The sequence below is a fragment of the Dunckerocampus dactyliophorus genome, chromosome 3, assembly GCF_027744805.1.
Source record: "Dunckerocampus dactyliophorus isolate RoL2022-P2 chromosome 3, RoL_Ddac_1.1, whole genome shotgun sequence".
In the NCBI taxonomy this organism is placed as follows: domain Eukaryota; kingdom Metazoa; phylum Chordata; class Actinopteri; order Syngnathiformes; family Syngnathidae; genus Dunckerocampus; species Dunckerocampus dactyliophorus.
The window spans coordinates 6,072,427-6,086,416 of record NC_072821.1 but is presented as its reverse complement, the minus strand read 5'-3'; the positions used below and the strand labels follow the sequence as shown (position 1 = coordinate 6,086,416).

Sequence of the window (13,990 nt, the reverse complement as noted above, 5' to 3'; positions counted from 1 at the left end):
GTTAGCATCCTGAGCAACGAGCATGGCCCGGAGGCTTACGAGCTGCACGTGTCGGTGAAGGACTACTGCTTCGCCCGCGAGGACCGCATCATCGGCATGACGGTCATCCAGCTGCGAGAGCTGGCCGACTCGGGCAGCTGCTCGGCCTGCTACCCTCTGGTAAAGAGCATCTCCATGGACGAGACGGGCCTCACCATTATGAGGATACTCTCTCAAAGGACCAACGACGAGGTGGCCAAAGAGTTTGTGCGTCTCAAGACGGACACGCGCTCGGCAGAGGAAGTATCGTAATGCGGACGAACAACAACAACTTAAAGATGCAGTATTCCCAGTGGTGTTACGGATGCGGGTGGTTGTTCTTTGAGATGATCCAAAGCAGGAAGTGAGCGACGGAGGTTGTGTTTGTTTGTTTGTTTTTTGTGCATGTGCGTAAAAACATCTGTTGGAATGTTCATTTGAATACTACAAGTACGTGCAAGTGTTTACTTACCGTATGCTTACTATTAAGTACTATATTCTACCACTTACGTTACAACCAGACATGAGATACCTTTTTGTACAACATTTAGTCTTTTTGAACTGCGATTTGTTCCAATAAAGTGCCAAACCAGTGGAGTTCAAAAAAATACAAACAAAAAAAAAAAAAGAAGAAAAACGTATATGAATTATGGCGATGAACTTAGTATGTGGGAAATTTGCTCGATTATTTTGTCCGGTGTAAGTCAACTTTCTGACCGTGTGGCGTTCTGATTGTTGCAGTCTTGTTTGTTTTTTTGTTTTTGTTTTGTTTTTCATTTTTGTACTGTACCAGTACTGTTGTAGAGCCTGGCTGTTTTATTTATTTTAGTTGTATTCATTTATTTAAATATGTATTTTATCAATTTATTTCCACCCGTTGTCCACTTACCACCTTTGGAATCCGCCTGTTTTATTGTTTTTTTTTTCCCCCACCGATTTTATTTAATTATTTTCCTCTCAGCATTGCTGCGAAGTCCTCTGACATATTTTTTTTTAATGTTTTTTTCATGTATTTATTTTGTACCACCCTATACCCTTGTATTTTATGCATCTCCTAGTATTTTTATTTTTATTATTTTTTTTATTTTTTACAATTTTATCACCTACACCTCTTTAGGGGTCCCTTGTGTTTTTATATTGAGCTCATTTTTTCACACTGTTGTGGAGGCCCTTGATTTTTACAAATGTGTTTTATAGTTTTGTCCACCCAGCAATGTTTGCGTCCTTTTGTTTTGTGTTTTCCCCATGCATTTGTTTTTGCCATCCAGTGCTATTGTGGGGTCCCATGTTTTTTATGCTCAATTTTTGTATTAATAAATAATGAATATAATAAATAATTATATAAATATTTTTTAAATAGTATTTTTTTATTTTGTTTAGTTTTGTTTTGTTTTTTTGCCACCTAGTGCTGGTATGGAGTTCCTAACTATTGTTTATTTTTATTTATTTGTGTGTGGGTGGGGTGGGGGGTGATTTTTTTCCACCCAGCACTGTTGTGCATGTCCAAAATGTTGTGTTATGTTGTATCCCATCTTTCCACAGTCACCACCAAGCAGGGTCCCGACCCCCTCTTGCCTTTTTTGTATCCTAAGTCCACTTGTTTTTTTAAATGGCGATGACTGCTAAGTAAACCTCGTAATTTTCTAATCATAACAGTAAACGACAGCAGCCTCCACAAAAGATGGACAAGTTGTTTTGTTTTGGGTTTTTTTGTTCTTTTTCCCCATCAGCTTCCAGCCTTTCTGAATGACCACTGTGAACATGAGCTTTGGAAGGCAAGCTTTACACCGCATTCAACATCAGTTTTTCACTCACTCATTCATCTTTTCTGATGATTTAGTTCCTTATAAACTGCCAAAGTCGTTTAGAATCTTTGTACAAACGCAATCCATTCCATGTATGGAGATATACAGTATATATGTACATGTGGTCTGATTGTGGATAGGGTGGTAACCAAGATTTTATTTTTTTTATTTCCTGTGAAGCTGTCCGATAGCAAAATGAGAGTTGCACATGTTCCTTTAAAAAAAAACAAACACAAAAAAATTCTCAGCTTCTGTCATTTTCTTTTATTATTTTTTGTTGGTCTTCATAAAAAGGAAAGAGTTTAACATTTTGGTAAATATGCAACATTCCTATGTATTGCACTGATGGCAAATTGTATGTCATGTAAATATATTTAGTGAGATATTGTACAAAAAGTCTACTTTTTCTTCAATGTGCATAAAGTATGTGCAAATGTGCTAACGTAGCTTGGTCATTTTGCTAAAATAAGCAGTCGGCGCAGTTATGGTGCAATGTTGTTTTTTTTTGTTTTTTTTGTAAATGGTGTACAAGTCAAACCATACATTTCTGGAGTCGAACAATGATATATTTATTTTTTTTGTAAATTTAGCAGTCATTTAAGAAATAGTGAAATAAAAATTGTAGTAATTGTAGGTGCATTTTTAGGTATTTTTTTAAAAAGGTTTTGTAACACATGATCGTCAATATAGATGATTAGTGATACAGTACGCTAAGTTTGGCTTTAGCACAATAAATCAATACATTTATCCACTTTTTTAAAAAAAGAGTACAAATAAAACTATTATTCTAACAGCAATCTTATTTACGTTTATGTAATATTTGCTTTTTTAAATTTAGTTATTATTATAGTTTATGAAAATTATAATTACAGTGTTCCCTCGTTTATCGCTGGGGATAGGTTCCCAAAATAGGTGAAATCCGCAAAGTTGCCAACTTTCATTTTTTACAATTATTATCTACAATATGTTTTAGGGCTGTAAAACCGCTCACCATTCACTTGATATACTTTTCCCAGCCAGGCATTAACATTTTCTCACTTTTCTCTCTTGTTGAAACACTCAAAAAAGATCAAACCTTTGTTTGAATTTGAATGATTAACCTACAGGTTGCACACAAAAAATTATGAAGTCACTCACACGTATTTCACTCCTTTTTGTCCCGGCGTCGTTCTGCTGTACTGCAGCGCTTTTTGGCAGCACGGCACGAAGGAGATTGATTGACAATGGTCTACAGCCAATCAGGACGCAGAAGACAATGGGCGGTGCAGACAGACGAGAGAGGGAAGAGAGAGACACTCAACTTCCCACAATGCAATTCTTCTTAAAGGGCCAGACTCGGCCTGTAACAGTGTTCATACGCTGTAATAATACAAAAACAAATCTGCGAAACAGCAAATCCGCAAAAGGTAACATTGACACTTCAGTGGGAAGAAACGCTTGTTGGTGGCAAAGATGACCCCTGGCAACATTTTAAGGCCCATTCTCAGATTTGGTCTGAAAAACAGGGAAAAAAATGTCTTTGACCTCAAGAGGTTTGTCTGACCAGCTGGAAGCAGGAGAAGAGAAAGGCCAGACAAAGTGTCCCCATTTGTCAGCGCCACACTTCTTGGTCTCATTGGGGAGTGGATGGAATGAAGAGGAACAGAGTCATGAGGTGAGATGGTGCATGTAATGCTGTGGATGAAGGAATTAAGGAAAGCAGAATGATCTAAAACTAATATGAAAGACACTGATACTTAGCAAGTGAGTACATTAAATAAGTTCTTCATCTGTTCTAATTCCCAAGCTTGAACAGAAAGGGGGGGTACAGTATAATCGATGGCCTTACACATGTTCCAGGGCTGGTAACTCATATTAAACGAGGGCAGAGCAGCAGCAGATTCAATCCCGATCTTCACACAATAACACTGCTTATATTAAAAAAGTATCACACCCCCTTGACATGTTGGATGCTCGCTTATTAGCTCTTTTGTCCAGAATCTGTTATCAGCACGTAGGACGTCGCAGCCCGCCCACACTTATCTTGACGGCCAAGACGAGGTCAAGCAGATAAAGTCGCTGAGTCTCGACATAGAAAAATATGTTTCCCACCCAGGAAGTAGATTTCCTGACAAATATGGAAATTTGTGCAAATTGACAATGAGGAGGATGGGAGGCAAAGCGGGATAAAGACGCTCCCAAGATTCCTAAGTATTGAGGCTACAACGCACTGCACATAACATAGTCAGTCTTTGGCCAGTCTGCTTAGGTCCGTCAGTATCAACGTGCAGACATCGTATGTCAATCATTACACATACTACCATGGATTACTATCAGTCTACCATGGATTACTATCAGTCTACCATGGATTACTATCAGTCTACCATGGATTACTATCAGTCTCTTTAGGTATTGTGTTGTTGCTCAGGGAAGCTACAGTCATAAGCTCCCTGTTGACCCAGTCATTGAAGCTTTACATGTCAGTCATCTCCGGACAGCACCCCTAATCTGTTTTGTTGTCATATGCAGTGACTAGTGGTTTACAGGTCCCTCATTACAGTATAAACAGCATGCTTGATTGGACAAGTCAATAGCCGGCTTCATAAACAGAAACTGGTCGATTCACGTCAATCATTACACATACTTGTACTACTAGCGTTTACCATCTTTATTCTACGGCAATCATTAAAAGTAGGGCTGTCCCGATCCACATTTTTTGGCTTCCGTCTTGACGATTCAATCCGATCCCGATCCTTTTAAAAAAAATAATAATAATATAATAAGCTTTTGTTACAAACATGAATTTGTGGAATTGAATATGGTTATGAAAATATATCTTCAAAGCATAAAAAATAATGCAACCAAACTATTGCTGAATTTACTTTTTTGTTACACAGCATGACCAACGATATTGTTGGGCTTTTGTAACAAACATCTGTGAGTCAGGTCCCTGATCCAATAAACGTCCAGCCAATAAAAGATCAAATTGAAAAAATTTGATCTTTGATCTGGGTGTGCAAAATACTTTAAGGGCAGGGCTAATCTAAAATGTCTAAAACAATATTGTGGGTCAGCACAATGTGTTAACCCATGGAAAGAGATACAGTATGTGATACTACACGTATCGGTATTCTGTCAGGGCTAAACTGTGAATAGAAATACAAACCATTACTGTATAACACGCCATATTATAGGAAATATTACTACGCCATGATTGTGACCAATGGCCTGCCCGTGTAAATGTGCTGACTAAGGGAATCCACAAGAAGACAACAAGATAAAGCACCAGACCAAGAAACACCTGCTACCAGAACACTGCGGCTCACATGAAGCGTGAGCAAACATCTGGAGAAACTAGCCAAGCTCCAGAATACCTGAAGAGCCTTTGATTGGGTAGAGGTAGTGGGGGAATGTCTAAGGAAGCACCAGGCAACATGTTTTATGGTGAGGCCACGTTGTTAACCTCTAATCTCTGCACATCGCGTGGCTACTGGCTGATGACCAATTGAGTCATCTCATTTCTTTCACAGATTGCTATTAAATGAGAAAAATAAAACAAAGACAGATTCCAGTGGCAACTAATTGAGCGTAGGACAGGATAACAAAGCAGAAGTGACTCCCAGCCATAGGAAGGATCCATTACCCGTAACATCGGGCTAGAGGCCACAGGGATCATGTCCATCTGTGGGGATAATGGGATGCAGCAAGCTGTTGTGTACGAGTAACACCCTAACACACATCCAGCATCCAACTTGGGCTTTGCTGTGCCCTTCAAAGAGGAATGCTGTGTATTTTTTTCCGGGAAGATTGATGGGGCTTACCTCCAGGGATGGATTTCTCATGCAGAGGCGGATTATTTTTTTTTAGGGGCAGGATTGAAACTGGTGGATTTCAAGTAGTGTATAAAATATACTCTTGACATTTTTGCAGGTACATTAGGTGTATCAAAAATGATGTTTTGATTTGCTCATCTCATTTAGCTAATGGGAGGGCTACATTCTACAGAGCACTACAGAAAAACAACTAAATACATAAAAAAAAAAGTTCAAAATATACCAGTACTGTTAGCATTGGTCATTATTATTCATTCATACAAAATCAATTTTAAATACATTTTAAAATAAATTCAAGAAATACAAAAATTAAATATGTTGTGGAAGTAGGTCGAAAACTATGCACACAAACTGTGCAATTTAATATTTTAAATACCCGCAGCATTAATATTTAATGCCCTTATGCTAAAATTGCAGTACAAAGAAACATTATCATTGCACATTATTACTTTCCTAATATTATTCCTTTCATAACTCTCAGTATTGACTTTGTCCGAAAACCGAGTGCTGCGATTCTCATTCATTTTAAATAAGCCACATTCATTCTGAGATAATGTTATGGAAAACTCCTCAAGCTTCATGTCGGAAAACTCAATAGATTTCTTTATTTATATCAGTTTATACACTCAGTTTATTCAGGAAAACCTTAGGGCCAAAGGCTGAGGTGAAGGACTGTCACAACTCGAGCTGCAGCAATTAATTGATTCATCCATGATTATCTAATTGTAGTATTTGATTCATTGTTTATTTAGAAATGTAAATATCCTCTGATTTCACCCTCTCAAATGGCAATATTTTTTAATTTCCTTCGTCATCCATGAAAACAGACCTATTATCTTTGTGTTTCAGGCAAAACAAGATCTTCACACACATCAGCTTTGAAACCTTGGAAAACAGTGTTGGACATTTTTCCCTGTTTTATATATGTTGCGGACCAAACCACGAACTGTGTTTGGTATTGATATGGTCCACCTAGGGACTAACCGATTGCTCAATTAATCGAAACAACAAACTTCAGATTAATAACAAAGAAAATAATACAGCCAATACGGATACAAAGCTAACATTTCAACCTCCTTGGCACTGGTGAAAATTACAGAGGAAATTGCCAACGCTACAGACCACAGAAAGTGTGCAGCTGCAGTATTTATGGATCTGACAAAAGCTTTCGATACAATTAATCACAACATTCTAATTACAAAATTAGAACTGTACGGAATCAGAGGGTTAGTTTTGAATTGGTTCAAAAGCTGCGGAGTACCCCAGGGGTCAATACTGGGACCAAAACTGTTCAATTGATATATTCATGACATCTGTAAAGTGCAAAAGACTGACAGTTAGTATTATTCGCAGACTATACTACTGCCTTTTGGTCCGGAGAAAGCACACAAGAGCTGATTAAAAAAGTCACAGATGAAATGACCATACTAAAAAGATGGTTTGCTAAAAATAGATTATCCTTGAGCCTAAGTAAAACAAAAATAATGCTATTTGGTAATGGCAGAAAGGACACGCACGCGCAAATACAAATTGATAGTGTGGGCGTCGAAAGGGTGAAAGAAAATACATTTTTGGGGATCATAATAGATGAAAAAATTAGCTGGAAATCTCATATTAAAATATACAACATAAGGTGACGAGAAATACTAAATAAAGCAAAATTTGTCCTTGACCAAAAATCACTCCATACTCTTTATTGCTCTTTGGCATTACCATATCTAACTTATTGTGTAGCGATATGGGGTAACCAACTCGCTAAGTCTACTGCACAGAAGATCAGTTAGGATAATCCATAGAGCCGCGTGTCGTACGAATAAAATACGCGTTGCTTCTTCCTACTCCTTTTGGACGTGTGAAAATGCGAATTGTACTACGTGGTGTATTTCATCGTAACTTGTACGCATGTTCAAATAAATGAAACCATTGCCATGACCATATGATTTTAGTCTTCAAAAATATTTCATCAAAACAGCACATCACATTTATATTTTCAGTTTTTCCAGGTAGTGAAATGCATGAGTAATACCAATTCATTCCATTTATATGCACGGCTATTCCCTCACTGACTCAAAGACATGGAATAATAATACATCACATTTATACAGTGCTTTTCACTGTACGCCGCTGAGTCATACAGTAATAAGCACATTGAGATAAAAGCTGATGTTGAGTTCGCTTGGACGAGTGTCATTGACCTCGCCCTGATGGCTGGGGGGGGTAGCCGAGCCTTGTTGTCATGTCGCAGGCGCAAACAATGCTGTAATTGATTCAGCCGCTTGACACTTTTATAGCAAACACACTTGACGACAAGGGCGGGAGAGAAGTGCTGTTTATTTTCACCCGCAGACGTCATCGGTGGGGGTGTACTTCTCAGCTGACCGCACATACAATCCCGTGCGCACCTTAGATTGAGATTAAAACCAAACGTGCACTATATCAACAGTGCGTACATCATATATATATATTTGATATATAAAGCCACTTGTACCTTTGGGGCGGTGAGAAGATAAATGTCCGCACCCTTATTGGGTCCCTGAGCATTGAGCACTTCATCATTGCTGTGGCATCCCTAATTACTCTGCATGAAGCCTTATTTAACACGAATATCCTTCCCGCTGTTTCCAATACATTCATTCATTTGTGGTCAGCCCGCCATAAATCAATTTGGACTGCCACAGAATAGATATTGCTCTACCTGTTTGCCGTCGCTCATGAACACATTGCAATGGGACTGTGGCGGTCTGCATTGTAACTCCCCTTCTTAGCACACCCGGTCTACCAGAGAATAAGAAGGATCAATCCAGCGACTCGGCGCTATATTTAGCAAATAGGGGTACGTTTGTTTCTTGCGTCCTTCCTGGTAAAGTACATAAATCAGGCGCGTCCAAGGTGCATTTGCAGACCCTGGCTTGTTTCTTATAGACCCCGTGGCAAATTGTACAAATAAAATAAACAAACAAAACAACAAAACAGCGCCAGTTAAACAAAACAAAAAAAGTGGACGGACTGTGATGGTTATTATAGCAAAAATAAAAACAAGCAGTGAGGAATTAGAGCGATCCATGTTGTCAGTGCTGTAGGTAGGCTTTCTAAGACTAGTTGTAGATGACAATTTAGCCTATCAGAGGCCTGAAGAAAGCCATTTAGGGAAAAGGCAGACCTTAACAATGATGCTAGAATAGCTGTTTCAAATAGAACCAGCAATAAGGAAGTAGAGCAAAGCTATATGTGACGCAAGTCCTAACCCTAAAGGCTATATTTTAGCCTCACGAAGGCCTGAAGAAAGTCATTTCTAGAAAAGGCACGGTCACAGTAACACTTGATCAATACAAGAGATAACTACAACGTCTGACGTTAAGCTGATGACATCTAGCCAATCACAGGCCCGAAGAAAGTGAGCCATGGAAAAGGCACATCAGCAAAGGCTAATCATGACAAACTACATCCATCGGGCAGTTTTGGAAAGTGCCAAAACAACAGCACAACAAAAAAAAATCAATACCACAAAATGCTTGGGTATTGGAAATAGAAGTGAATGTTTCAGGCATCTTTCTTGTATCTGATGCAACGTTGAAACTCTTCAAGCTCTTCAACAATAACTTTTTCTTATGAGATGTTTCGCAGTGTGGAAAAGAGGAGCTAAAGCAACACAGTGAGTCAGCATCTCCGCATTTCCTGCACATGATTTTGATGTATTGCTGTCGGGTTGTCGTAACAGAGATGGAGCATTTCTGCAAAGACGGCGCTCCCGCTGTCGCCAAACTGCAACGTGCCAGGCTTCCATTTAAATGTGGGCGACAGTTCGGGTGCAGTAACGCTCACTTTGGAGGGCAGCGAGCGCTCGCTGTGAGGACCATCTGCTCCTGTGTTAATTACAGCCTCATGGGTATGAGCACTCGCTACTTTCTCCACTCTGACACCACTCTTACAGGCCGGGGGGGGCAGCAGACCAATGAATGGTCCCACCCACACATAAATGATTAATTAATCCATCAAAAAGTTGGGCTACACCGCTTGAATCTTTTTACACCTTATGGAAACTGTTTTTGGGAAGAACCTTTTTTGTGCCTCAGTGCACAAGCCAGGTCTGTGAATGCATGCTTGGGTGAGGTTGGTGTGGAAGAACACCTTGATTTCCGTGATTTCTGATTTCACAATTACAGCAGTCCTTCGCTACATTGCATTATTTAAAAAAATAATAAATTAATATCATAAATTGCGGTGTATAACTTTTTTCTTAAACTTTGAACCTTGCAGCTGACGCAGCGGTGTGGCTAATTGTACTGTACGGCTAAATTCTAATCTTGTGACATCTCCTTTACTTGAGAACTACTACTAATTGTTTATATACTGTGCCGCTCGCAAGCCATTGAGGAAATGTTAGCGCTTTCTTTGTCAGGAGCCAATCACGAGCTACCAGTGCACTCATCCCATTGGAAATCGCAGGAGGTCATTATACGGTATATAACAACAGTCTGACTCACGGTGTCATCTTACTGAGAACACTACATTCATCACACAGCAACTTAACACTCAAAAGTAAAAAGTACGTCATCCGGTCAGCACCATCCACCATTTTCTCCGCTGCTTGTTTATTAACTCATTCAATACCAAAGACGTATTTATACGTTTTTACAAACCCAAACACCCCAGCCCAAAGATGTATTTATAGGTATTTTACATTTCTTTGCGCGAGAGGCAAATAGAGGTGGTGAGGTGACACAAGTGCACACCAATATGTGTCACTGTTAAAGCAGGTTTTAAGCCATAAAAACGGCGACAAGGTGGCAGAAGTGCATTTGATAAGAGCTCGGCATGGATCATTTGCATGTATTAACACACTTGACGGCAAAGAGGAAGTGGAAGAGCATGGAGGAGTGTAGTGTTCAGAAGGTTACGCGTTGTAGGGAAATTTTAATGCTGCACACGCACACCCACACACATACACACACACACACACACACACACACACACACACACACACACACACACACAGTTTAGTTCCAAATGTGAAAATTGTAAATAGTTCATGGTGTTATATTTGTAAATAAATTCCTATTTTGATGTAAAACAACCTTTTTGTGTTGTTTATGTTGTGGTACAGTCGTTTAGATATTTGAGCTGTCAAAAAGTCAAAGTTATGCTTGAAATGTATCTTCACAAAAAGCTGTTTTTCTATCTTTTCTTGTCGGGAAGTGATTTTCAGGAAAGTTACCGATGTTCTACTGCTGATTACTAAAGAACGGAAAAAGGTAGAAACAAACTTTTTTTCCTGATGAAAGACGAGAGCCTAATCTTTCTTTCGGTAGGTTCAGTATAGCCATGGAACACAATATTCCGTGTGCCTTGAAAGATCAGTCAAAATCGTCTAAAATGGCCGATACTGAAGAGGTTGTCTTTTGAAAAATGGCTGGGATTGAATGAGTTAATATCCTACTTCGCAGAAATGTACTTATCACGGTCAGGTCTGGAACCAATCAACCGCGATAAGCAAGGGACGACTACATGACAACATCTTGCAGAAAATCTTTCCAGAAGAGTTGAACCTGTTATAGATACAAAACTCCACATTGTCTTCCATTTCCACTTCCAGTAGATCAGACGTGTCCAAACATTTTCCACTGACGGCCACCAACTGAAAAGGGAGTGACAGAGAGTGACCGCGGTCTAGCGCAGGGAGTGACTGCACATGGGAAGAGCGAGGCAACTCAGGCATCGCGAGCACGCAGAGTTGTCTTTATGCGAGCCGACTGGTTTTTATGTGCGTGAATATCAGCACTGTACTGACGCCACAGACAAAGCGTATTATCAAAATTTCATTTTTCTCATTACTCTGTGCTCTTTTTTCCCCCTCATTTTTTTTTTGCAATTAACATATTATTAACATTTCTTTTATCGTGCATGACATCTTCCATCACAACATCCTTGTGCCTCCCACACCACGTCCTTTCCCTTTCCACATACCCTCCACCCAAGGTCATCACACCATTGTCCTTACTTCATAGCAACATAGCATCACTCTTTCATTGTCTTCTGTCATTTTATAGGCCGATTAAAATACAAAAATAGCTGTGGGCCGTGCTTTGGATACCCCTGCTGTAGATACAGCACAATGGGAAGACGCCCCAATGCTTTTACCGATCTAGTTTGTACTTGTTGGAATAGAACTTGAACATTTGAGGGAAATAAATCTCCGAAGTTGCAAAAATCACTTCTGTTTACACTCGTGTGACAATTAAAGCGGTTCAAAAACGAGACGCATGAGGCGCACATGCCACACAAATCCAACTAGCATTTTGTCAGTTTGTGTCGATGTTACCAAAACACTGCATTTTAACAGTGCTTAACTTATTTTTACACTTGTGTGAGGACTTAAAACATTGTCTGTACATTTACACTTTGCCATTGGAATAGATTAATAATATCATGTCCGATATAACAGGATATGCGGTTCTTTCATAAAACAAAAACATTGCTTAATGTCCTTTTTTCCGCCCCTCGGCACTGATGCTTACTTCACTAACAATTAAAATCATACCTCAATTAAGATTCCTCTCTCTCTCTATCGCCTGTTTATCTTGTTTTGCTCCAACGTGTCTTTCATTTTCTATAAGTGCTTTTCTTTATTTATATAATTTTGCTCCACTTTATTATTGTCTCCACACCTCGCTGCATATGCCCATTCAAGTGATTGAATAGCAACAACTCGGCTACCATTTTAATTAACTGCCTCCCCATTGATTTCTACTACACAACAAGATCGTCTCAATAAATAGAAATGTTCTCCGTATGACTGAAGGCAACAATACTCACATAAAAAGGCAAAGTTTTTGAAGAGAACTTGTCATAGTCATGTTTTTCCAAATAGGTTTATGGGCAATTTTCCTGACAAACTGTGCATGTATTCTTTCTGTTGCCATAGCTATATCGCCTTACTGTACTGAGATGCAAACATAATTCACAGCATAATATTTAGGAAGCATCATAAAAAGTCAACATGCATGCGTTAATGTATGTGACACATGCAGATGTTGGCATGTGCGGCCTGTCTGGTCCATACACGAGCAACGCCAGTGGAACATCATCTCATATGGCGGCTGTAGTGCGCTGACAGTAGTGCTATTAATCACAGTGACTTTGGAGCAGCGCCACCTTTCACTCCTCATACCTAGACTGGGGGTGCGCGCCTCCTTTCCATAGTAATAAATAATATACATATATTTTGATGGAATTTTTTTTTTTTTTTTGGCATGTGCATATTTATTTACAGGGTTAGGTACATATTTACATATTTACATGTACACCAGTGCATCTTTGTGAGTGTGCATGATGCCATGTCAGAATGCAAATATAATAGTGATTTTTTTTTTGTTACTTAAAGGAATAGTAACATTTTTTATTATTATTTATTTACTACTAGTGGTGGCTGCACGGTGGCCCAGTGGTTAGCATGTTGGCCACACAGTCAGGAGATCGGGAAGATCTCTGTGTGGAGTTTGCATGTTCTCCCCGTGCGTGTGTAGGTTTTCTCCGGGTACTCCGGTTTCCTCCCACATTCCAAAAACATGCATGTTAGGTTAATTGGCGACTAAATTGTCCATAGGTATGAATGTGAGTGTGAATGGTTGTTTGTCTCTTTGTGCCCTGTGACTGGCGACCAGTCCAGGGTGCACCACGCCTCTCGCCCGAAGTCAGCTGGGATAGACTCCAGCATACCCACGACCCTACTGAGGATAAGCGGCGTACAAGATGGCTGGATGGACTACTCGGGGTGCCACAAGATTAAAAGGTGGCAAGATTTCTTGTTCAGAAAAAAAATGTCTCGTAGGCACTTGGCCTGGGACAATAATAAATTAATCAATTCATCACACAATAAATGAACATGAACTCAATAATGTGTGTCCGTTTTCCTCGTCTTCCGCCACCAAACAGGCAGGAAGAGAGTTCACGCTGTGCATTGGTTTAAGCACCTTGGCGCATTTGTTCCATAAAACAACAGCATTTACGGAGTGAGCACTTCTGGGAGGAGGCGGGGCCGTCAGCATTCACACAGAGTGCAGAAGAGTGTAACGTAGTAGAAATGATATTAGTAGATTGCAATATATTGTCATATATCTTTCTTCTTCTACAACTTCTTCATTGTGCTTTTCTTAAAAGTAATGTTAAAATCTCATCTCGTTCTCGGAGAACTTAAATGTGATCAAATGTTAAGTCATATGCGGCTCATAACACAACATCTTATATGACTTCCATCAAAACAAGTGATACTAGACTTTATTTAGGGACTTATTCACTACTTCCTGTTTCCGCACTCTAAGCATCATGGGAACTGTAGTTCTTTTTAGCGTGACCATC

At 39.5% G+C, this 13,990-nt stretch overlaps 1 protein-coding gene across 5 annotated transcripts in view; it reads left to right on the top strand.

The window, feature by feature from the left end:
* The window catches only part of LOC129179122 (protein unc-13 homolog C), a 141,735-nt gene extending 139,283 nt beyond the window's left edge, over positions 1-2,452 (top strand). For 3 of the 5 annotated variants that reach the window (XM_054771972.1, XM_054771971.1, XM_054771970.1), the window contains exon 33: positions 6-2,452. In XM_054771972.1, coding sequence (XP_054627947.1) covers positions 6-291 — 286 coding nt within the window. In that variant the 3' untranslated portion in view covers positions 292-2,452. The remainder of the gene's footprint in view (positions 1-5) is intronic. The other 2 variants (XM_054771974.1, XM_054771973.1) reach the window with 1 other exon arrangement.
* Positions 2,453-13,990: the final 11,538 nt, after the last annotated feature.